This window comes from Lactuca virosa, chromosome 2, assembly GCF_052849685.1.
Source record: "Lactuca virosa cultivar CGN04683 chromosome 2, Lactuca_virosa_CGN04683_v6, whole genome shotgun sequence".
In the NCBI taxonomy this organism is placed as follows: Eukaryota; Viridiplantae; Streptophyta; class Magnoliopsida; order Asterales; family Asteraceae; genus Lactuca; species Lactuca virosa.
Genome location: NC_136427.1, coordinates 11,322,780 through 11,350,110, shown reverse-complemented (window position 1 = coordinate 11,350,110; position 27,331 = coordinate 11,322,780). Strand labels below are relative to the sequence as shown.

General features: G+C 30.2%; 1 protein-coding gene and 2 long non-coding RNA genes across 5 annotated transcripts; 1 reads left to right on the top strand and 2 right to left on the bottom strand.

Moving 5' to 3' along the window:
- Positions 1-3,294: 3,294 nt before the first annotated feature.
- On the top strand, positions 3,295-25,700 carry LOC145158884 (uncharacterized). 2 transcript variants are annotated; one of them, XM_079077743.1, is made up of 9 exons: positions 3,295-3,382; positions 6,018-8,721; positions 8,855-9,397; positions 10,015-10,662; positions 22,211-22,696; positions 23,221-23,871; positions 24,163-24,956; positions 25,083-25,135; positions 25,248-25,700. In XM_079077743.1, the coding sequence occupies exons 2-8, from the start codon at positions 6,046-6,048 to the stop codon at positions 25,120-25,122; spliced, it is 5,838 nt and encodes a 1,945-aa protein (XP_078933869.1). In that variant the 5' UTR covers positions 3,295-3,382; positions 6,018-6,045; the 3' UTR covers positions 25,123-25,135; positions 25,248-25,700. The 2 variants fall into 2 exon arrangements, with proteins under 2 accessions (XP_078933869.1, XP_078933870.1); XM_079077744.1 differs by lacking the exon at positions 22,211-22,696.
- On the bottom strand, positions 18,932-19,452 carry LOC145158886 (uncharacterized). The gene is made up of 2 exons (XR_013737348.1): positions 19,254-19,452; positions 18,932-19,164 (listed from the first exon to the last, which is right to left on the bottom strand). It is a non-coding gene; the product is annotated as an uncharacterized LOC145158886 (long non-coding RNA).
- LOC145158885 (uncharacterized) lies at positions 24,517-26,904 on the bottom strand. Of its 2 annotated transcripts, none has more exons than XR_013737347.1 (4): positions 26,756-26,904; positions 26,513-26,576; positions 25,658-25,730; positions 24,517-24,876 (listed from the first exon to the last, which is right to left on the bottom strand). It is a non-coding gene; the product is annotated as an uncharacterized LOC145158885 (long non-coding RNA). The 2 variants fall into 2 exon arrangements; XR_013737346.1 differs by having other exon boundaries at positions 25,658-25,720.
- Between the last annotated feature and the right edge of the window lie 427 nt (positions 26,905-27,331).

Sequence of the window (27,331 nt, the reverse complement as noted above, 5' to 3'; positions counted from 1 at the left end):
AAAAGTCCGTTAAAAATTCATAACTTCTTCATCCGACGTCCGTTTTCGTCTGTCTTTTTATCGTTGGATTTCTTTTGATAAGATCTCCAATTCTCGTTTAGATTGTTTTGGCCAAAAGTTGCTCGATCTAAATTTCGAGTTTCAGGTTGTATACTGTTGTGCCGAATCTTAGTAAAATCATAACTTCCTCATACGAAGTCAGATTTGGACGTTCTTTTTATGTAAACTCTCGGTTTAACGTATTTTACGACTTTCATTTTGATTGTTAAGGCTAAAAAGCGTTTTATTGTAAATTCACTTTTTATGACACAAAGTGTCGTGCCGGTTCTGTCGCGAAACTTTAATGGGTCATAACTTTTTCGTTATAACTCAGATTTCGGTGTTCTTTATATTTTTAGAATCCTTTTCACGACCACTACCACTTTATTTATTGATATCGGATTTATCTAACATTTTATTTTTGTAACGCTTTTACTAAATGGTGTATGCACAGTAATATTATTAATTTAACTTAATTAAATTAATAATACAATAACTTTGACTTTTAACCGGTTTGTTTGACCTTTTTCAAGGTAGAAAATATCGGGTTGTCACAGATTCCATTACAAAACCAATCTTTAAGTGTTCTTTTGTGCTTAGAGTTTACTAGCTTATTTTATGCTTATTACTCAAGTGGGTTATTGTTTTTAATATCTACTCAAACCAAAGTTGTGCTTATTACTCTAAATTAGATGATTTTTTCAAATTAGAATAAAGGTGTGAAAGACGTCAAAAATAGAAATTATGACTAAAAAATTGTTACCATTTCTCAGCAAAAACCGGTTTGTTCCTACAATGCGATTTGTGATGGCAAAATCGTTTCGAAATAGTATTTCAAATAGTTAAAATTAATATAAAGGGAACTTAAAAATATATTTAATTACTAAAGAAATATTTAACAAAAAATATGACATGATATTTTATGTTTCTGTTCTAAATATTTTCCATGTTATGTTTAATTAGCCCGCTAATTATTGAAAAAAATACTAAGTTGTAAGAAAATTTTAAATTTAAATTTCAGGTTTATGCAAACATTAGAATAAAGTTTTGTGAGGCTATAAGATTGGAATGAGTGGTAGCATAGTTAGCATGTTGCCACATAATATTTTTTTATGGCATGTAAAATTTTTTGAAGCCACAAGATGGGGAAAATTGTAGCATCTAAGTTACAAGATATAGAGAGTGGTGATGTGTTATTTTAATAGGTTTTATTTTAGAAAAAAAAAAGTTTCTGAGAGCCCACCATCCAAGTTTCTCTCTCTTCTCTCCTCTGGCTATGTCAATAATGACCCAACCTTAGCGACTCTTGTAGCATCTTTGATGGGAGTGGTGCTAGCGCTCATAGCGAGCTGGAGGCGAGCTTGGCCACCGAGCGACTCTCTCCGGCCTAAAAGGGAAAGTCCATAAACATAGTTTTATTTGTTTCATGAATTTGTTTCAAATTATGTCATAAGTTTTGTTTTCCTATCAATTTACCGATTTATATCTTATATTTACCATTTTTTTTTTGCATAAAGTAGAAAAAATGGTAACATATTAAACACGGCTTTGCAAATTGGTAACAAAAATCATTTTGTTACATAAATTATAACTATGTTGCACAAATAAGTAATTAGCTTTTTTATTTCAATGAAATACATCTATAAAACAGCAAATGACTTTTTAAACAATTAATTTAAAATAATTGAACATGATAGGTTTCTTGACTTCAATTAAAGAGCAACTAGTCAACTACTATCTCTCACAACAAAGTTAATATGCAAATCTCTACTCTGTGACGATAACTAAACAAATTATCATCAATAAAGTTACAAAAATCGAGATCAATATAATCTTAAAACATATCAAAGCTTTTTACACTAATAAACTCAAGTTTAACCTGATTAGTATTTTTTTTTTTTTTTTGTTAAAAAGTTAACATAACCAATAAGATACATCAAAGGAAAAGGTAATAAGGGGGCCCACCTTTTTCCTTTTTTTTTGGCACAAAGAAAAGAATAAGGGGACAGGTAATCAGCCCCTCTTCCCTTTTTTTATCCCTATTTGACATTTTTATTATATATATATATATATATATATATATATATATAACATTTTTAAATATAGAATTATATAAGTATATTTTTCAATAAATATTATTATAAATAAAAACAATTATAAATAATTAATCAAGGTTGCAATTAAATTGTCAAACAATAAAACTAAAACAATAATAATTATTATACATATTTAACCATTAAAACTAGAACGGTAATAATTATTATACATATGAAGTGATATGTTATTCTTTTAAATTAATAGGGCTATATAAAATTTAAGTTATTGTTTGGTACAAAAAATTAAAATACTTAAATGTGTTATAAAAAAATAATAAAAATATTGTTAATAATTATAAATGAATTGAAAAACTTCAAAAGTAAAGGGACCATACGTGTAAAATAGAGAGTTTGTATGTAAAAAAAAAAAAAAAACCCGGCAATTGATGTAAAAGCGCGTGCTATATAGGTTTGATAGGGGGGATAACAGGACCCAATGGAGATCTATTGTCGGTTTTTGATAGAATTTTCAAACTATAATGATTTAATAGATAATTCTACAAACTAAAATCTTTCTTTTGTAAACAAAATTTATAGCATTATAGGTTCAAGTTATATATATAGTTAAATCTTGTTTTTGCATTTCACTGAAAACATAAGACAGTACTGCACCATGTTTTCTCTATGTTTATCCATTTTGGTTTATCTTCAAGATAATTTAATATGAATAGATAAACTAAATCACATAAAGTCATAAACCCTTATATGTAAGTTACCACACAAAATTTTTAGGTCAGAATGGAAATAACATACTTCCATATTTCTAAGAAGATTTAAAATTATCAAATTATATTTTATGTCGTTAATGATAAATTCTTTGCTACTTTTTTAGTAATAAATTTAAAAAGTAAAATCTTGATAATATGGATAGTCTCACGATCTAATATTTTATAATTCGCTTGGTATTGAATTAATATCATTATAAACCTTTTTTCATTTAGTTATTGCTAATTATTAGTTTCTAATCTCTAAATTTTACTATTTTTAGATTTATAGGACATTCAAAATTTGATATACGAGATTTACCTTTAAATTATAATGAAAAGACCATAAATAAATAAAAAGTTAGGATACCAAACCTACACCATGCCCAAACGTCTAATATAAAACATCCTTGATGCTTTTGCTTTTCCCTATTGATGCTTTTGTTTTTCTCTCTTTAAAAACCCTTCTCATAAGTATGTTATTCTCAGAGAGTTTGAGAGGGTTTAAGACAAGAAGATTGTAAAAACAAAGCAAAGGTCCAGGTATTATTCTCTTTTCTTATGCATTATATATTCTACAAGCATTTTCAATAGGATCCATGATTTTTTGTGTATGTTTTCCAAAATTGAACCTAGATTATGACTTCCGCACTTGATGATTCAGAAGATATTGTATGAATATGGGACTGGGTAAGAACTGTGGTGATTAGAAAGAGCAAATATATCTAGATATCTTAAAATGACTACAAAATTGTTTTATTATGGAATTTGATCTTTTAAGTTAGAATGACCCAAGCGAATAACAAATTGGTTATGCTAATTAGTTACAAAGCATAACAATTTCTCAGTTTTTTTATGATATTCATGCAAGCTCTAATTAGTACCAAACTAAATTATATATGACAAAATTGAATATCATTATTTGCAATTAACCTTAAATCCTGTTACTATCATGTTCAAAATTAATATGCCAATAGTTTATCTTCAAAATCATTTTGGATTATGAGCAGGGACGGACCCAAAACTTTTTCGAAGAGGGGGCAAAAAATAATTTAATCTATTTTCTGGGGGCAAAAAAATTTTAAAGAGTAAAAATATGTTATTTTGAAAGGGCAAAATAATTTTTTCAAAAAAATATACCTATTTATTATTATTATTATTTTTGTTTGTTGTGGGGGCAAGTGCCCCACTGCCCCTATTGTAGGTCCGCCAATGATTATAAGACAGACTATTTTTTACCAATTATATCGTAGTTAACTCTATTAACAAACACCTACTAATCACAATTATTTGTAATAATTTAATTACAAACACTATTACCATAATAATAATAATCTACATTTTCTTTAAAGTTGGCACAAAAATTAATATTAGTGGCGGATGCAACAAGGGTATTTGGGGGTAGCACGGCTAGGCATGGGAATTGGTTCACTTTATGGTTTCTTAGGTTTGAAATTCTTTTGGCTCTAAATCGAAAACCAAATTAGAATTCCTTGGCATAGTCGTCATTTTAAGTATTTCGGCTAAAACTACAATAAAAATACCACAAGGTCCATTTTTGCAATTTTATCTTTCAAAAATAAAATCCAAAATTTCAATTGAGCTATAAATCTCTAATGTACTATAAATGGTTGAAAGAAGATGGTAAAAACGGACTTCTGATTTCAGAATTATAAGGTAGTTCAAATTACACACATAGAGTTCAGACTTTAGAGATGGTGGGTGAGTGGAGGACTGGGGCAGAGACCACAGTCGTAGTGACGACCGAATGAGGGGACAGTGGGCGAAAGAACAACGCTCAATCGGCGGTGCCCTAGACTCAAGCTTACTTGAACAAAACGGAAGAAAAAAGACTAACTCAATCCATAAACCAAATTCATTATTCGCAATGTCAATTGTAAATGCTTTTATATATATATATATATATATATATATATATATATATATATATATATATATATATATAAATTTTTAATTTAGATTTAACGTAATAATTAATATAAATATAAATTATTTAATAAATAAATAAATGTAATATGGTAATTCGGTTTGGTTTGGTTTGGTCTGGACATCATGGACCATAACTCAAACCATAAACCAAATTCAAATTCGGTTTGGTCTGAAGTCAAAGAAAAAACCGAATTTTAAATTTAGCTTTGTCAAAATTCTCTTTTGGTTGGTTTTGATTTTCGATTTTTTTGGTTCCAAACAAAATAATATACATCCGTAAGTGCTGCATCCCTGTAGAAAAAATGCATGAGTAAGATATCTTAAAATATCCCAAGTTGAAAGTGAAAAAAAGGTGAGAGAAAACATGTGGGTGACTGTGTGTTCTAAACAAAAGTCCTTGTAGATTTTGAGGAATGTACGGTAAAAGTGGCGTGTATTTTATTTAAATGACTAAACACATCTTTAGTATTTTATAAATAATTATTATCACAAGATTATAAGGCATGGGTTTTGTATACTTAATTAGACATACATCTTTCTAACAAAAAAATTAACATAGATATCTATTTTAAAAAACCGAAGGATCCACTAAAATAGCTCATGTTGAATTAATGTATCGTCACAATTCTTAAATCCAAAGTGAAAATGATAGAGTAGCGTTGGTCGGTCATTATTAATAACAATTGTTTGGCCATTTTCATTGAAAATGATGTGTTTCCACATATCGCTTTCAACAAAGAAGACAATGTCTCAGCATATTCGGTTATAATTTTTGCTTATATTAATATTTTGTATATACAACCATAAATATTAAGCAACACAACCGGTTAATAGGAAATGCATCATTAATTACGAGGTGGACTTCTATGTACATTTTACATCACCCGTCAGTTCCAACCTTACTCGGTAAAATGAATCTAGCATGCATGTAATTGCCATCATCATTTTTAACATAATCATATTTTGACGTTTATATAGTTAGTCTGTGAAAAACCATTTTCTTGATTTCTATTACTATCGTCTTCTTTAGAATTCTATAGCATTATATTTTTAATTCATTTCAGATTATAATATAACCTTTTTAAGGATTAGATCATTTGACTGGCCATTTATGGACCAAAGTTAATACAACTTTACTGAATGCAACGAATCTAGGGTGCATGTAGTTGCTCCATCCATTATTAATTTCCATTGAATTCTATATGATCAATTGTTGGCTACTATGTAGGTGCTCCTACAAGTAAGCGTATCCAACAATGGAGGCAGCTAATGAAATCATGAAACAAGTTATTCCGATTCTGATGATTCCCATTAATGATTACCTACGCTACATCATTTCCTGCATGAAGTACGTGAGGAACATGTGTATTAAAATGACGGAGTTAAAGGCTGCAAGAGTTGGTGTTGAAGAACACCTGACTCGAAACACTAGTAGCCATCTTGAGGTTCCAACCAATGTCGATGGGTGGTTAAAAGATGTAGGAAAAATCATCGAAAAATTCGAAAAAGTTCCTAGTGACGTCAATAGTTGCTTCAATCTAAAGATAAGGCACACCGTCGGGAGGAATGCCTTCAATATAACTGAGGAGATTGACAGTGCCATGAGACGACACTCTTTAATCACTTGGACTGATCATCCCATTCCTTTGGGAAGAGTACTTGATTCCATGAAGGCGTCCACATCTGCACCATCAACCGAACACGATGACTTCCGTTCAAGAGAGGTGACTTTTAAAGAAGCATTAAAAGCACTTGGACCAAACCACAAAGGCCACATGGTAGCCTTATGTGGGATGGGTGGAGTGGGGAAGACCACAATGATGAAAAAGATAAAGAATGTTGTGGAAAAGAGGAAAATGTTTGATTATGTTGTTGTGGCGGTTATAGGGGAAAAGACGGACCCTATTGCTCTTCAGAAAGCTGTAGCCGATTACTTGCATATTGAGCTAAATGAAAGCACTAAACTAGCAAGAGCAGATAAACTTTGTAAATGGTTCAAGGACAACTCAGATGGAGGTAAGAAAAAGTTCCTCGTAATACTCGACGATGTTTGGCAATCTGTTGATTTGGAAGATATTGGTTTAAGTACTCCTTTTCCAAATCAAGGTGTCAACTTCAAGGTCTTGTTGACATCACGAAAAAGAGATATTTGCACAATGATGGGAGTTGAAGCCGATTTAATTCTCAATGTCAAAGTCTTAGAAGAAGAAGAAGCACAAAAGTTGTTCCTCCGGTTTGTAGAAATTAGTGACCAGTACCATGAGCTTCATCAGATAGGGGTAGATATAGTAAAGAAGTGTTATGGTTTACCCATTGTCATTAAAACCATGGCTCTTACTTTAAGAAATAAAAGAAAGGATTCATGGAAGGACGCACTCTCTCGTTTAGAGGACCATGACACTAAAAATGTTGCAAATGAAGTTTTCGAGATGAGCTACCGCAATCTCCAAGATGAGGAGACCAAAGCCATTTTTTTGCTTTGCGGTTTGTTCCCCGAAGACTTTGATATTCCTACTGAGGAGTTGGTGAGGTATGGATGGGGCTTAAATCTATTTAAAAAAGTGTATACCATAAGAAAGGCAAGAACGAGATCGCATGCATGTATTGAGCGACTCCTGGATTCAAATTTGTTGATTGAAAGTAATGATATTCGGTGCGTCAAGATACACGATCTGGTGCGCACTTTTGTTTTGGATATGTATTGTACAGTCGAGCATGCTTCAATTGTCAACCATGGTAATATGCCTGGATGGACCGAATATAATATGGCTGACTCTTGCAATACAATTTCATTAACATGCAAGAGTATGTATGGGTTTGAGTTTCCAGGAGACCTTAAGTTTCCAAACCTAACAGTTTTGAAACTTATGCATGGAGATAAGTCTCTAAGGTTTCCTCAAGACTTTTATCAAGCAATGGAAAAACTTCGGGTTATATCATATGATAAAATGAAGTATCCATTGCTTCCCTCGTCACCTCAATGCTCCACCAACATCCGAGTGCTTCATCTCCATGAATGTTCATTAAGGATGTTTGATTGCTCTTGTATTGGAAAGCTATTGAATTTGGAAGTCCTCAGCTTTTTTAATTCTAACATTGAATGGTTACCTTCCACAATTGGAAATTTAAAAAAGCTAAGGCTACTAGATCTGAGATATTGTGATCGTCTTCGTATAGAACAGGGTGTCTTGAAAAATTTGGTCAAACTTGAAGAACTTTATATTGGAAATACGTCAGCGTTTACAGAGGCTAATTACAATGAGATGGCAGAGCGTTCAAATAACCTTTCTACGTTAGAATTTGAGTTCTTTAATAACAAATCTCAAGTGAAGAATATGTCATTTGAGAATCTTGAACGATTCAAGATCTCAGTGGGATGCCCTTTATTAATTGGAAATATCACTGAGAGTAGCCACTCATATGAAAACACGTTGCAATTGGTGACCAAAAAGGGTGAAGTATTCGACTCTAATTTTAATGAGTTGTTTGTGAAAACAGAGGTGCTTTGTTTAAGCATAGATGGAATGAATGATCTTGAAGATGTTAAGGTGAAGTCGACACATCCTCCTCAATCCTTTTCATTCTACAATTTAAGAGTCCTTGTAGTTTCAAAGTGTATAGAGTTGAGATACCTTTTCAAACTCTGTGTTGCAAACACTTTGTCAAGTCTTGAGCATCTGGAAATTTGTGAATGCGATAATATGGAAGAACTCATTCATACTGGAATTGGGGCTAGTGAAGAAGAGACAATTACATTCCCTAAGTTGAAGTTTTTATATTTAGGTGGACTACCGAAGTTATTAGGTTTGTGCCTTAATGTCAACATAATTGAGCTACCACAACTCGTAGAGTTGAAACTTCAGGGCATTCCAGGTTTCACAAGCATTTATCCGCAGAACAAGTTGGAAACGTGTAGTTTGTTGAAGGAAGAGGTAGATATATGTTCTTTATGCTAATACAATTTAAACAATCTTTTTAACTAAATATTTCAAAATATATTTGTAATTTGATTGCATGATATATTATTTTTTTGGATGTGGCTACTAACAGATGATTATTTTGTAGGTTGTGATTCCTAACTTAGAGACACTTCAAATTGATGACATGGAGAACTTAGAGGAAATATGGCCTTGTGAACTTAGTAGAGGTGAGAAAGTTAAGTTGAGAGAGATTGAATTGAGAAATTGTGATAAACTTGTGAATCTATTTCCGCACAATCCCATGTCTCTGCTGCATCATCTTGAGGAGCTTAATGTCAAGAAATGCAGTTCCATTGAATCGTTATTCAACATCGACTTGGATTGTGATGGTGCAATTGGGCCAGAAGACAACAACAACTTGAGAAACATTAATGCGGTGGAATTAGGGAAGCTAAGAGAGGTTTGGAGGATAAAAGGTGCAGATAACTCTCGTCCTCTCGTTCGTGGCTTTCAAGCAGTTGAACGCATATATATTCGAGAATGTGAGAGGTTTAGAAATGTATTCACACCTATCACCACCAATTTTGATCTGGGGGCACTTTTAGAGATTTTGATATATGACTGCAGAGAAAACAAAGAAAACAGGGGAAATCATGAATCGGAAGAGAGTAGACAAGAGGAAGAGCAGGTATGGCTTTCAATTTCACTTTCTTACTCAATTAAGGATTAAGCTCCTACTTTATGAATAATAAAGGGGTGGGATGACTAAACTTAGGCATCACAACTAGAACGAAATATTACTAACCGTTAAGCGACAAACCATTTCTTGAATTATGGTTGCAATACAAGTAATTTATAAATGTTGTTTAACTTTATATATATATATATATATATATATATATATATATATATATATATATATATATATATATATATATATCTTGACTAAGTATAAAACATGACTTTTCATTAGAGATCATCATTACAACAGTAAGATTAAAATAGTTCAAAACGTAATAAATTACAACTAACTTTTCATCATCTAACTTTAGGTAATATATCATTATAAATATCACCTTTTACTTTTTAGTAAAAAAATAATAGATTTAATAAGTTATCAACTTAAAATGTCATTATCTAACAAAAAAATATTTGGCTCAAAAAAACCTGTAATCCGAAATAAGTAAAAGTAACAGGATTTGACATTTAAGAGATAATTATGAATGGACTTGGAATTATAAATAAATAAAACAATTCAGTACCCAAGTTACTAATTACATTTCTTGTTGGGCTATATGTGCACAGACTGATATTTTGTCAGAGGAAGAGACATTACAAGAAGGGACTAATAGTATTTCTAATGGTGTATTCGCATCCTGTCCCATACACTCTTTTCATAACCTCCGTAAACTTGTGTTGGAGGATTATGAAAGAGTGGAGGTGGTGTTTGAGATAGAGAGTCCAACAAGTAGAGAATTGGTAACAACTCACCATAACCAAAATCTTATACTTCCCAACCTCGAGGAATTGAATCTAAGGAAGATGGGCAACATGAGTCATGTGTGGAAGTGTAACTGGAATAAATTCTTTGCTCTCCCAAAACAACAATCACAATCCCCATTCCACAACCTCACAACCATATACATGTACGAGTGCAAAAGCATTAAGTACTTGTTTTCACCTCTCATTGCAGAGCTTCTTTCCAACCTAAAGGAAGTCATGATAAACGAGTGTGTTGGTATTGAAGAAGTTGTTTCAAACAGAGACGATGAGGATGAAGAAATGACTATATCTACCCACACAAGCACCATCTTGTTCCCTCAACTTGATTCTCTCAGTCTAGGATACATGAACAATCTGAAGTGTATTGGTGGAGGTGGTGCCAAGGATGGGAGCAATGAAATATATTTCAACAATACCACTACAACTACCACTTTTCTTCATCAATTTGAGGTATGTTTTGTACATATTCAATTATTTATTTAATTTCTTTATCAAAAGATTTAAACTTTTATTGCACACCTGTTACATACCATGCAAACTCAAGAATGGGACTTGGAGGCATAAAAAGTTCCATTCATTTGAACAAGTATTACCTTTGTAAGAATTATAGGAACGATAATGATTCTAATTTGTTAACGAAAGTATCATTAAATGAATGAATGATTATGAACACAAAAAGGTAAATAAGATCATTGTTTCATTAGAGAGCACTAGAGAACAATTCGGTACAAAGTAAGGAACTATTCTCTACAAAACATTACTCTTTCTTCTAACAGACATCCCTATATATAGGCATACAGGGAAGTCAGAAATGAACACCTAAGCTAACATCCTAGGACTGCGAACCCAGGCTAAATAACGAGACCTAAACATACTCACCTACGAAATGAAGATTTTATTACATTAACAGACCAAACTTGCAAAACGTGTTCGCATACAAATATTGGCACAACAAATTATTATGAAACCCAACAACCTTATATTTTTGTTATTTATCATAATTCATCTCATTTAGTAATAAGATTTATTTTTTATTTTTCCTAATTAAAAATGCACACGTCTAATTAGGTTTGTTATTCTATGTGAATCCTCTGTTGTTTTTACAACCAAGTATCTTAGATTATTTTTCCATTTTCGTAGTTGTGTTTATTTTGGACCATTTTTCCCTTATATAGTTGTACTTCCAACCATATATATATATATATATATATATATATATATATATATATATATATATATATATATATATATATATATATATATATATTCAAGTTTTAATGCACATAACAAATCATTTTATAAACATTATACTAGGAGGATAGTTACCTAAACGATAAATGTCATGACACATTATGTTTTATATATAATCATTAAACAATAAAATTTATTTTTCAACAAAAAACTAGGGGTGAGCAATGATATGCACCCGACTAGATTGCTCAAAACCGGTTACCCATGCATGGTCTATAAATATTGGAACCGGTTTCAAAATATTAAAAAGAAATTTCATTACAAAATAAATAAGCTAACCATTACAAACAACAAATATTAACCGTTAACCATCATTATTTTAACATACAAATGAAAATACACGTAATTAAGTCAACAAAAAATTATGTCTTGGGGTTAATTCCACTAATCCTAACATTGTACTTTATATATACTACTTACTACATTACTCTTCTGATAGCAATTGACCACAAATCCCAACACGTCTACGATTGAAGTGCTAAACCCACAAATCTGTGCGTTAAAATGATCTCTTGTAAATTGTTCATACCGGATGCTGAATACATGGACAAAAATCATATTCTTGTGACAATTTCGCCATTGTTGTTCTCCAACAATGACAAGAATCGAACCAAATCTTTTATCACATTATGAAATATCATTTATTTTGAGGGGTCATGTATGTAACACATAACTTGTTAACCCGTTGTAAACTACACTAACGAAGTATGATGTAAGAGTCAACAACTTACTCGCTGTCATATATATATATATATATATATATATATATATATATATATATATATATATATATATATATATATATATATATATATATATATATATATATATATATAGGAGGGTTCAATTGAGAAAAAAAAGGTTGAGAATGGGGAAATCATTCTCAGCCACACATTTATTTTGCCGTAAAACACTTAGGCGTACCGGCGGAAATGGATAACGGATAAACATGTGTTTTCTAACCAAACATGCTTCCTTAAACTATGCTAATCATTATCTTAATAAACACAAAACATACTTTTTTTGCTTTTTTATTTTTAAAAAAACATTTTTATCGAAAAATTATTTTAAATATATCAGAATTCATAATTTTTTATTCTTTATAAATAGACATCCATATTGATATAGTTTTAAGATAAAATAAAAAATTATTATTTTTAGAGTTTCAGCTCTCGTTATTCATAAGTGAATAAAAATATATCAGATTTTTATTACAGTACATTCGTTATTCACTTATGAATAAAACATATGCTAAATTTTTATTTATAGTTTAAGTATCGTTCATATATAAATATGACACGTAATAAAGTTTTCTTACTTAAAATATATTTTTTACATCATCTTTCGTCATATATTCTATTTATATATATGAATAAAACGTGTATTAGTTGTCGTCATATTTTATATTCATATATGAATAAAACATTTATCATATTTTTGTTACAGTTAATTTGTTATTCATATAATAATAAGTAGTATAAATGATACTTAAACTGTAAAGAAATTAATTATATATTTTTATTCATAAGTGAATAACGAATGTACTGTAGCAAAAATTTGATGCATTTTTATTCAGTTATGAATAACAATAATTGAAAATATAAAAAAAATAAATAATTTATTTTATCTTAAAACTATATCAATATGAATGTCTATTTGTAGAGAATAAAAAATCATGAATTTCGGTATACTTAAAATCATTTTTCGATAAAAATAGCTTATTAAAAATTAAAAAACGAAAAACTATATTTTTGTATATATATATTAAGGTAATGATTAACATAGTTTAAAGAAATATCTTTTGTTGGAATACACATGTATATTCCTTTTCAATTTACACCGGTACCACGGAGGCTTTTGCGACAAAAATAAATGAGCGTCTGAGAATGATTCCCCCATTCTCAACCTTTTTTATTTTCTCAATTGAACTTACCTCTCTCTCTCTATATATATATATATATATATATATATATATATATATATATATATATATATATATATATATATATATATATATATATATATATATATATATATATATATGGGAAGAGGGAATATACCTAACAACCTTGAGCTTAGGTAAACTATTTAAACTAAGTCGTTTTGATTCAAATTAGAACTTCCTCCTTCCTTATTTACGTAATACTTTCCTAATATTTTATTTCCACATTCAATTTTTGTTTATCTAATTTCCAAATTTAAAATAAATTGCAATGCATTAAATGAATATCATTAATTAATTCTAACATTCTGTTCAATATATTTAACTTTTTATATTAGGAGTAGTCAATCATTGCAAAAGAAACTAACTGAGTTTATACAGTTCGTCTTTATATACATTTAGTATGATTTCAATGAATATTTAATTAATTCTAACTTTCTGTTCAATATATTTAACTTTTTATATTTAAAAATTAATAATAATCGGTCATTGAAAAGAAAATAATTGTGTAAACAACTATTTAAATATATTTGTAAGATCTGTAAACCAATTTTTATTAAACAATTTCCATATGTCTTTTCTAAAAGAACTTGTTTTTTTAAAATTTTGATTTCTTAAATATTAAAGAAGATGGCATCATAAATATGGTAACACAATCGTAATCCTAAAATTATGGAGATGATAATCTAGATTTTGGAAGGAATATACCAAAAATAGAGATGAGTAGTTACCATTTAAATCAAAACGAAGTAGTTTTGAAGGTTGGTAACTAAGCTTATATAAGGTTCTTAGGTATATTCACTTTTCCATATATATATATATATATATATATATATATATATATATATATATATATATATATATATATATATATATATATACAAAGAGAGATAGTTAGGTTCAAATGTTTCTACTATCTATTGTGTGTACGTAAGATTGATTCTTGACCAATCATTTTAGTTATTTTAAGAAAGTAGTTAATGCATATTAAATGCTGAAGATTTAATTAATACTTATTATATCTTCAACATGTAATATGCATTAGTTACTTTCTTAAAATAACTAAAATGATTGGTCCACAATCAATACTACATGCACACAATAGATTGTTAGAACACAATAATCTAGCTCTATATATATATATATATATATATATATATATATATATATATATATATATATATATATACCGAGAGAGAGACTGAGAGATGATGGTTCAATTGAGAAAAAAAGTTTAGAATAGGGTAATCATTCTCAAGTACTCATTTGAATGCTAACCCACACGTGTGTTTTCAAACAAACTAACATCTTTCCTTAAAGTATCCAAACCATTACCTTAATATATACAAAATATACTTTTTTCATTTTAAAACTTTTAGGAAGCTATTTTTATTGAAAAACGGTTTTAAATATATCAAAATTTATCATTTTTTATTCTCTATAAATAGACATCTATATTGATGAAGTTTTAACATAAAATAAATTTTTTTATAGTTTCAACTCACGTTACTCATAAATGAATAAAAGTACATCAGATTTTTATCATAGCACATTCATTATTCACTTATGAATAAAATGTATGATTATTTTTTTTACAGTTTAAGTTTCATTAATATATGAATATAACATGTAATAAAGTTTTTCTTACCTTAAACATACTTTTTTACATCAACTTTTGTCACATGTTATATTCATATATGAATAAAACGTGTATCAGCTCTTGTCATATATTATATTCATATGTGAACAAAATATTTATCAGATTTTTGTTACAGTTTATTTGATATTCATATATGAATACGTTTTTTTGTTAATAAAAGACGAAGTATTTTGAAAATTCGAACTACTTATTCATATATTAATAACAAATGAATTGTAACAAAATTATAATAAATGTTTTATTCACATATGAATATAACATGTGAGAATAGCGAATACACGTTTTATTCATATATGAATATAACATGTAATTATTCCTATACGAATGATACTTAAACGATTTATTTATAAGTGAATAACGAATATACTGTAGTAAAGAGTTGATACATTGTTACTCCTTTATAAATAACGATAGCTGAAACTATAAAAAAAATATTTTATACTAAAACTATGTCAATATGAATTTCTATTTATAGAGAATAGAAAATTACGAAATATTATATATTTAAAATCGGCTTTTGATAAAGTAACTTATTTAAAATTAAAAAAAAACAAAAAAATAAGTTGTTTGCATATATTAAGGTAATGATTAGCATAGTTTAAGGAAATATATTACAAATTTGCAAAAACACACGTGCATTTCTTTCTCTCTTTCCCTCGGTACGATAAATGTTGGCAGCAAAATAAATGTATATGAGAGATTGATTCCCTCATTTTCCTTATTTTTTTTACTCAACTGAACTTATATATATATATATATATATATATATATATATATATATATATATATATATATATATATATATATATATATATAAGGAGAGAGAGAGAGAGAGATAGAGAGAGAGAGAGAGAGAGAGACTTAGGATCGTTTAAGAACTCAAAGATTCGTGAAAACCTGAGAATTTTTCTCGTTTTTTTTAAATGCTTTAATACATGTACATCTTTTTGACAATACAAACCATTAAGTCGCTTATTAAACACATAATTCGCTGATAAAAAATTTAGAAAATGGTCTTTTTTGTGCATCTATGCACATTTTTTGATTTGAATATATGTAGTTGTGAAAATGTGCATATATGAAAAAAATAACTTTAGTTTTTTTCTGCGAATTAAGTGCTTAATAAGCGACTTAATGGATGGTGTTTTCAAAAAAAATATTAGACGTCTCAAAGGCTTTTTTTTTTAATAGTTTCTGGTTTTTAAAAACGATCGACGTTAGCTAGTCAGTGGTCTGGGGTTAATGATTTAATTGGCTAGGTGGTGATTAATCGGGGGCCATAAATTGCTACTTTTTTGAGTTTTGAAAAATTAAATGATTAATATCATAACAAAGTTCATAAATATCATTAATATCGTAACAAAAATTAAATGACTATTGTTTCCCCATAAATAAAAACCAATATATATATATATATATATATATATATATATATATATATATATATATATATATATATATATATATATATATATGTTTGCATTTCTGCATAAATAAAAACCAAGATATGTGTTGTAATCTAAACGGAAAGAAATAAAAAAAGGTAGTAAGTATTTAGTTAAACTAGGTTACAACCTGTGGAATTCACGGGTAAAATATTTATAAAATTTTATTAAACTAATAATATAAGTTTTGTTTAGAATTTTTTATTGATTATATAAAATTTGAATAAAGATTTTGTTCCATTCTAGTTGAGATGAAAAAGATACAAACACAAGACAAGATGACCTTTTTTTATAAACGACACCATGTGCTAAATAAAACTATGTATTAAACAAAAAACAATTAAGCTAAAAATGCTCTTTATTTAACAGTTTATTATAAATATAATTCCCTTTTATTTTTCTTATTGAACAATCAAAATTAGGTTTAGTTACTTCACTTTTAAAAACCATCATAAATAACAATTAACATTACTTAGCATCTAAATGCAACCAATTTTTTATTTGTACTTTTCTTGAAAAGTTCCAATCCCACATTTATTTTATAAGAACATTTTTAAAATCTAAAGTAAAAAAAATCTTAAAATGAGTGGATAATGAATTGATGCTTTACTATTTATACGTCAAACTCATTAACCTTGTAACATGTATGTTTTACTATATATATATGTCAAACAGAAAATAAAATCCATTGAAATTCCAAGTGAAATACATGTAAAACAGAAAACCAATCTTTTAGAATGCAATGACAAACTGAAATAAAATTAGGAGTCTAAGTGAAACATACTCATTGGAGCAAATATAAAGCAAAAATAGGAAGTCGGCATTGACTAAGCTTTTTTAAGAGTCCAAGTGAAACGTAGTCATTTGAGCAAATATAAAGCAAAAATAGGAAGTTGGCATTGACTAAGCTTTTTTACCAATAAACATATTATCCAAATGATGATAGTTTATAAAAACTGATAAATAATGGTTAAAAAGTGTTGACCAATCCTCGCCAAATTTTTACTCTCATATCCTTGGCATTCTACACCATTAAAGATTGTTTTCCCCATTCACATGCTAAGTTCTTTCCAAGCTGATCAAATACCCCCTATGGAAGCTAAACAAAAGTTAAATTACCTTCTTATTGAAAAAATATAGTATGACAAACAAAAATTTGGATATGAAGAACTATAAATTGTAGAGGCTCATAGAAGACCCAGAAAAAAATGATTACAAAGATTCATGAAACCAATATCTACCATGAGTTCTATGCATCTTCTGGATGGAAATTTGCAAAATAAGGAGATGGAAAAAATCAGAGAAAAGAAGTAAGATTTTAGATCTTAAAGCTATTTGTTTTACCTTGGTGGATGCAAACCATATGACAGAGCATTGAAATTCCTATGTCCCCAAAAAACAAATGTGTATTATATAAGATCTATCAAAAACCAAACCGTGGAAAATTCTGATAAATGGACCGGGATGACTGTTTGATATGCACAAAAAATAGGTCTTTCCGGTAAGATATGTCTTTCCCAGAAAACTCCAAAACCATATCTTTCTGGATGAATAGGCTGGAAAGACAATTATGCCCCAAACTCCGCATCTTTCTTTATTGAATTATTATATATTAATAAATTTATTTTTAATATATAATATTTATGTATTAATTGATATTGTTTTATTCTGATTATTAATTTCTTTTAAATAATTATTTTTTTATTTCCTTTTTATGGATTAATTCTTTTTTATTGGATTATTATATATTAAAAAATATTATTTATAAATATATAATATTACTTTATTAGATTATTAATTTATTTTAATTCATTTTTATTGGATTAATTTTTTTTGTGGACAACACCATCATCTTAATACATTTTAAAAAATTTCATCAATCCCACCACTATCGGACATAAACCGGGTCAAAATCACATGTTGAGTTATAAAAAAATGGCTAGAAAGAATAACAACGTAACATCAACTTGACAAACAATAAACTAAAAATAACTTAATCGGCATTATATTTGGATTTTTTTAATGATTATTGTGTAATTTTGATTTTGTATGACAATTTGTATGTTTTTATAATTATTCAACAACTTTATCCTTCACAATATAGAACAGCATGGTAATATTGTCATTTTTCATCATTCAGCACAATCAATTAGATTTACAATCAAACACATGGTTTTCTTTCCCATTCAGAAAACTCTCATAAAGCACTTTACCAGACAGCATTTTCTCGGACATAAATTATCAAACGAGACCTTATACCCAATCAGGACTGTTTTTAAGCCATATATACACATAAAAGAAACCCCCAAATGAGATGAAAGACTTAATTATAATATTATATGTGTTAGTAGCAATCATAATGAGAACCCCACAAATAGCTTCAAAACTCAAGGTTCCATCACAAAACAATTAGCCAAAAGATCAAATTCAATATTTCTCCCTTAATTAAAATATTATATGTGTTAGTAGTAATAATAATGATCTAAACAATATCATTTTGAAGGTGACATGGAAAAGGCTAAAAGCTAACTCGTTTAACATAGATACATGACACACCTCAGCTTCTTACCCCTGCCCGGTTGAAATTGGGACTGTTTCCTACTTTGGGCAAAACAAAGTCTATTAGTGCTCGAGTCACCTCAAGTTCCTTTTACCTGTCATACCAAAAAAACATATGTTCATTTCATATTCTAAGGATTTTGGTTTTACATAATAAATAATATTTTTAAACATGGTCTCTAACCCTTATTGGAGTTAAAATAATTTGTCCACATGTCTTCATCTATCGGGTCTCCTGTCTCAGTGTCATCTTATTTCATCTTCTAGAATTCAAGATTCTCAAACAATCCCATCAATAGAAAGTTGTAAACTGTAAAGTAATGAATACCTTGAAAAAGATGTCATTTTCAACAAATAGTAGATAAAATATCTTGCTTGTGAGATTAAAATGTTATAATCGAAGAATTGGATTTATAAACTACAAAAAGAAGAATATCAGAGTTGATGCCAAGGACGGTTTTGACTAGGTGCCCGGTGTGGCACCGGCAACACCTAGTTTCCGTGTATGCAGTGTAAAAATTTCCAATTTTTTTATTTTATTTATTTATTTTTTTTGCATATTGTGCCACTACGTAAAAAAATCGGCAACTACGTAAAAAAATTGGCAACTACGTAAACAAAATAGTCACCCTGTTGGATCAACCAAGCCCAAAAATATATTTATAACTTAGACTTATCAATTGGTAGTCCAAAAAGCCTATTAATTTTAGCCCAAAAAAAACTAATAAAGCCCAATGCCATTTGGATAATTGGATCTTTTGATCCGATTGGGAGAATGACAAAAACGTTCGGGAGATAATTCATCAGTAATCGACAATTGCAAAACAGAAAAAAAAAACCATCAAGCCATCGAACACAGGGAGTCAAGAACGGATGCACACGCACGACACCTTCACTCATGAAGACACGACTTGACGACTTTTGCTTGGTGCTTGATGCTTCCATTGCTAATTCCTTCTAATTTCTTAAGTGTCTTGTTGATTGAGTAGCAAAAATCGATTCCCATTTGTTCAATTCGACTCCAAGCCCTAGCTAAGAATGAAACAAGTAAGTGTTTGAAAATTGAAATTTTACCAATTTGTTTAGGTTGAAATCGAAATTACTATGTTTTTATCTTGAATTGGTGAAATTGCTATGTTTTTATTGATGTTATTGACTTATTGATTGATTTGGTGAAATAAAATTGCTATGTCTTATTGTCTTTATTGAAGTTCAATTTTGATTTGTTGTAATTTGTATGTTTTTATTGAAGCTATTGGATGATTTGGTGAAATTATTCGTTATTTAGCTTAATGTTGAATTGTAGGTAGGGGTGTAAATGAGCCGAGCCGAGCCCGAGCCTAACCAAGCTCGAGCTCGAGCTCGATTCGAGCCTTAAAATGAAGCTCGAGCTCGGCTCGTGAACAATTTAGTGAGCTCGCGAGCCTAAACGAGCCTATATATATATATATATATATATATACACACACACACACACACTCTCTCTCTCTCTCTCTCACACACACACACACACACACACACACACACACACATATATATATATATATATATATATATATATATATATATATATATATATATATATATATATATATATATATATATATATATATATATATATATATATATAGGCTCATTTAGGCTCATTTAGGCTCGCGAGCCCACTAACTGAAGCTCGGCTCGAGCTCGTTTAATAAACGAGCCTCATATTTGGGCTCGAGCTCGGCTCGGGCTCGTTTAATTCGATCTCGAGTCGAGCTTTTAACGAGTCGATCCCGAGTAGCTCGGCTCAGTTACACCCGTAATTGTAGGTTACCCTTGGTGGTTTTCTTACCAAAAGACCAATACCTAATCCTAATGAAAGTGGTGAAGGATCTTCCCAAACACCAATCACCAATCAATCAATTCCTTCGGTCTCTAATGCAATTCCACAAACACAATGCTCTAATAAAACTAATGATGGTGTTGATTTAAAAGATCTTCCAAAGGACCCGGCGGACAGGCCAATGATTACAAGTTATGCCTCAAAAATAAGAGATGATGTAAGAAGGACATATTTGCTTCAAGGACCTTGTCAAATAAGACTACACAAGTTTCCAAAAAAGAAAATAGGTGATAGATTAAGAAGCTTCGTTCCTTCATGGTTTAACGATTTTGATTGGTAATGAATTATTTTTTGGTTTTATATTATGTTTGACCGGAAAAAAAAATCGGCAACACCTACTGTCAATTCCTACGTCCGTCCCTGGTTGATGCTACTGGCTGATGAATACTTCCTTCTGTCCAGCTGGACTGCTGTTTCTATTTGCAAGATAACTCATAATCTGTTGCTTTGTAAAGAATTTAGTTACATTAATGAGATCGATGGAAACCTACAACAATACTACAACAACACAAAGACTGTTAAACATGGTCACTAACCTTTATTGGAGCAATCGACAAGGTACATAGAAACCCCATAAAAAATAGAAGCATTTAAGAGGAACATCAAAAGCAAAACCCTAGAGGAGTTAGCCAAATTAGAAATTTTAAAAGCAACGGGTAAAAAATATTGATAGGGTTCATCAAGTTGTTGTACGATTGCATAAAAACAATATGTATATCAGAGTTGTCCCCTGATAAACAACAACCATAAATTGATATAAAGACAATTCCGTGTTTCTAAAACCAAAACATAACAATTCATATAGATTTAGAGTTAAGAAACAACCCTATGTTGTGTTAAACATGTAACTTAGTTTAGATATTAGGGGCCATCAGAGGACAGGTATTGTAGGATAGAATTCAACAATTTATAATATTACCCCAAAACTAACTTTTCTAAGCCTGTTGTATTAAACATGTTTTTTCTTGATTTCACTGAAATTACATTACTATATTTGAGGTTATAAAGTGGTATGTCTTTTACTAATTTCATTGAATTTGCATTCCTATATTTTAGGTTGTAAAGTGGTATATCTTTTACTGTCCCTTCGATAAATCCGGATATTAATTATAAAAAAAAAAGCAAAAAGAAAACTACATTTTTGATGTGGAGAGCACTCGGGTCATTTAGTATAAAAAAACTAGATTTTGGATTAAATTTCTTATACAAAATCTGTGTCTATAGTTTATATTACATCAATTTTCCATGTGTTGCAGTTGTCTAAAGCAGGTGGTTTTTCTTGGAGCTTATGCCAATACTCTAGAGAGATAATAATAGAAGGGTGTGATGCTTTGTTAAGTGTGATTCCATGTTATGCAGCAGGACAAATGCAAAAGCTTCAAGTGCTGAAAATAAGCTCTTGCAAAGGGATGAAGGAGGTATTTGAAAACAGTGGTTGTGATGAAGGAAATGGTGGAATTCCAAGAGTAAATAACACAATTATGCTTCTGAATCTAAAGATATTGGAAATCAGCAATTGTAGTAGTTTGGAACATATATTCACATTCTCTGCACTCGAAAGCCTGAGACAGCTCCAAGAGTTAACGATAAAGTATTGCAAGGCAATGAAAGTGATTGTGAAGAAGGAAGAAGATGAATATGGAGAGCAGCAAACAAAAACAACGTTAAAGGCATCTTCTTCTAAGGAGATTGTGGTGTTTCCTCGTCTAACGTCCATTGTACTAAAAGATCTACCAGAGCTGGTGGGTTTCTTCTTAGGGAAGAATGAGTTCCGGTGGCCATCATGCTTAAACAAAACTGAAGTTTAAAAAAAATATAACCAATGCTTTTGGAACTGATCCCAATTCCCTATTTTTTGAACCGGAACTGGTTCTGTTGGTTGGGTTCCGGCCAGTCTCCTTACTAACAACCAAAAAAACGTTCTCCTGTCATCAAATATTTTATAAATGAAATTGCTTTTGCTGTAATTTATGCACAAAATTTAACAGCGATGTATAATATTACCCAAAACCAATTTCATCATCAACCAAACTAATAGAAATCATTGAGTTGGCCATTTGTATGATCTATAATGAATCCCTGTGTTAATTATAAAAAACCATAACTACATGTTTGATGTGGGAACACTGGTGTCATTTAGCATCATTAAACGTTAACTGTTGAATTAATTTTCTTATACCAAAGTATTGTATGTTGGTAACAGACAATTAAGCTATGCTAAGTATATAGTAGTTTGATTTTACATCAATTTTCCATGTGTTTGCAGTTGTCTGAAGCAGGCGGTGTTTCTTGGAGCTTATGCCAATACTCTAGAGAGATACGTATAAGGAATTGTGATGCATTGTCAAGTGTGATTCCATGTTATAGAGAAGGACAAATGCAAAAGCTTCAAGTGCTGAGAATATGGTCTTGTGATGGGATGAAGGAGGTATTTGAAACTAAAGGGACGAGCAGCAACAAAAACAAGAGTGGTTGTGAAGAAGGAAATGGTGGAATTCCAAGACAAGATAGCTTTATTATGCTTCCCAATCTAAAGATATTGGAAATCCACAATTGTGGGTGTTTGGAACATACCTTCACATTCTCTGCACTCGAAAGCCTGAGGCAGCTCGAAGAGTTAATGATAACATATTGCAAGGCAATGAAAGTGATTGTGAAGAAGGAAGAAAATGCATCTTCTAAGGAGGTTGTGGTGTTTCCTCGTCTCAAGTCCATTGAACTAGTGGGTCTGCCAAAGCTGGAGGGTTTCTTCTTGGGGAAGAATGAGTTCCGGTGGCCATCATTGGATGATGTTACCATCAAAAAATGTCCCCAAATGTCGATGTTCGCACCTGGTGGATCAACATCTCCCAAGCTCAAGTATATAAAAACAAGCTTTGGCATATATAGTGTCGATAACGATGGGCTTAACTTTCAGGTATAACTTTTTTTATTATTATTATTTTTACCACATCATCCAATTAAGTAAAAGTGTTTTAATTAAACACAGAAAATTTGCATTTAAACAAACTTTACATATCGATAACTTGCTTTATGATATCAAAAATCGAATTTTTCTGGTTGGGGTACGTAATTAGCATCATCATCTTTAATAATAATTATAATCTCTCTTCAATATTGATATTCGTCATTACTCTTCAAATTTCATTATAGTTATGGCATATGACATTTCAAATTCATGGTGTGTGTGTCTTTGTTGGACTTGCAGACCACATTCCCTGCTACCTCGGAAGGGATGCCTTGGTCTTTTCATAACTTGATCGAATTACATGTGGAACATCAGTTTGTTAATGTTAAAAAGATTATTCCATCCAGTAAGTTGCTGAAACTGCAAAAGCTGCAAAAGATTCATGTAGGCTATTGTTTTGGGGTAGAGGAGGTATTTGAAACATTGGAAGCAGCAGGGAGAAATGGAAATAGTGGAAGTGGAAGTGGTTTTGATGAATCGTCACAAACTACTACTACTACTCTTGTCAATCTTCCAAACCTAACACAAGTGGAGTTAGAATGGCTACCTCATCTGAGGCATATATGGAAGAGAAATCAAGGAACAACATTTGAGTATCCAAACCTAACAAGAGTTGATATTAATCAATGCAAAAAGTTAAAACATGTATTTACAAGTTCCATGGCTGGTGGTCTATTGCAACTCCAAGAGCTACGTATATTGAACTGCAGACATATGGAGGAGGTGATTGGCAAGGACACAAATGTAGTTGTAGAAGCAGAAGAATTTGATGGCGAGAGGAATGAGATACTTGTGTTACCTCGTCTAAAGTCCTTGAAATTACAAGACCTTCCATGTCTTAAGGGGTTTAGCTTGGGGAAGGAGGATTTTTCATTCCCATTATTGGATACTTTGGAAATCTTCAACTGCCCAGCAATAACGACTTTCACCAAAGGAAATTCTGCTACTCCACAGCTAAAAGAAATAGAAATAAATTTTGGCTTGTTTTATGCAGAGGAAGACATCAACTCCTCTATTATAAAGATCAAACAAGGGTAAACTAGATCTTTCTTGCTTTAATAATTCTTAAACTACATTTGAAAATTTCCATGTAAGTTTTTTTGTTATTGTCAGAATCTGCTACCTAAATATTCAAATTTATATTTATGTACTTTATGCAGGAATTCAAAAAAGACGAAGAGTCTGATTAATGTGAAGTAAGTAACTATTAAAGGTAAATTCTATTTTCATGTTTCCTGATTGCCTATTAATGGCCTTTTAATTCATGATTTTCGGATGTATTCTTCATGATAATGTAAATGCTCTAATACCCTATTCATTGTTAGGTTTAATCGTGATGACCATCTAAACCAATTGACTATCTGTCGATAGTATTCAAGGATAGAACTGTTCATCATATGAAGGAGGATACTAAAGAAGAACATGGTTGATGTGAAGATGTTAACATATGAATCAAATAACAAAGTACTCACTGATCTAAGTTTGTTGGTTGAAGATGTTGATTTCAATGTTTCAGATTCGTTGGTATCATTATGTGGGTTTATCAGTGTTAGTGGGATAACGAATGACTTAACCTAGCTAGATTATTTTGTTAGTAAATGCTGTACTCAGGCATGGAAAAATAGGAATGGCTTGTGAAAAATATATGCAAAATGCAATGGTGAAATACTTGAAACTTAATTGGTAGGTTGAGATGTTTAATGAGAATATTATTGGGTATTCTTGAAGCACATACCATGAAAGTAATTAGAAGCAGAATTTGCTTCCATCTTCAGCAACTTATTGTTTCCTTTCTTACCTGCAAAAATCTGATTAAAGTTTAGTGTTATTCCTACTCTTTACCACCCAAGAAAAGAGATCGGTGCAAATTTTCATAAGTATTTGTCATCAGAAAGGCACAAATAAGTTCATAGTAACATAAGAAAATTAATACACCCCAATAGATTTGAAAAAGGTAAATTCAAAAGATTTAAATGAGTTTCAAACTGTATGCAACTAGGATTCAACTGAGAAATACAAAACTACAAAAGTATCCTACAACAATGTTAATCAACCATTCAGACTAAAATTGTATTATAGTAAATCGAACTATTCAATATGAGCTCATCATGTGTTGAGGATCAATAAATTCATAGGTTTTTCATTACTACACAATTTTCATAGGTTTTGCTTCTCCGGTTTGAGGTATTCAGTTCTTCACCTAGATTTTTACATATCAAGTGCAATCGGTGGAATCTGGCATTTTGTTGTATAAATAAAAGAGGGAGGATTTATAGTGTGTTTGGTGGTGCACTTGTAGCGTTTATGTATGTATTTATGGAGATTATTGGATTTTGAGTTGTTTAGAAGTCAAGAACACTGAAGGTGCAAGATGAATCTCATGGATAATGTTATTAAAAGAGGTTAAGAACCATGTTTTTTATAACCATGATGTGTAGGGTCTATTTAGTGCCTATGGGATGCAAGTAATAGACATTTTGTTGAGGTGAAAAGGGATGCAAATAGTGTCAGTAATTTGAAGTAATATAAACCAAATAAAATTTGATTCTCATTTTCTCATATATGTTAATTAAGGCAAAAAATCAAACACCTGGTGTACACCAACGTTTCTCTGCTTCCTGTTTCGATCACCAGCTTCAAAACCTAAAATAACTCTATGCAGTTCAACAAAACCCAAAATCAAATTGCTACAAATCACTTGAGACTGAATTAACTTGTGCTGAAGTGATGATATCAGCAACCAGAACCATCAATAATAGAAGAACGACTCTTGAAATTAAGAGAAGACATATTAAGGAATAACAAAGTAAAATAGAGTGATGAAGATACGTACGTATTCAATCATATCCCTTCCCTTACAACACTTATCATAACAAACTCCGTTGCTAACAACTTGTACTAATAATCATGTGGACTATGTAGATGAAAATAGGTGATCTATGGACACTCCCCAAGGGTAAGGGGTAACCTATGAATGACCATAATCACATGAATAATTTCAAGATAAACATACTAAGAAAATTTAATATATCTCAATGGTCGCTACAGCCTATTAGATAATAGAAAAAAAAAAATGAAAGATTGAATTAGTTTTTGAGTAAATTACCCAAATGGTCCCTGTGGCATATTTTGTTCCTAACTCTTTTTTAACTCAGACCCTTCTTATGGTATGTTTTTGTTATGGTTTTGGTCAGACCCTTCTTATGGTATGTTTTTGTTATGGTTTTGGTCATTGTTGTACATGAAGGTAGAATGTTGCCCTTATTAATTACAAAATAAGGAAGGCCAGTTAGTTAAAATAAAAATTGACAGTCTTCGTTATAAATTTATAACACAAGTCTTCAAATTACTTTTCTTATCTGGTAACGGTCATTGCTAAAATTAATAATTTTGATTTTAACATCTCAAA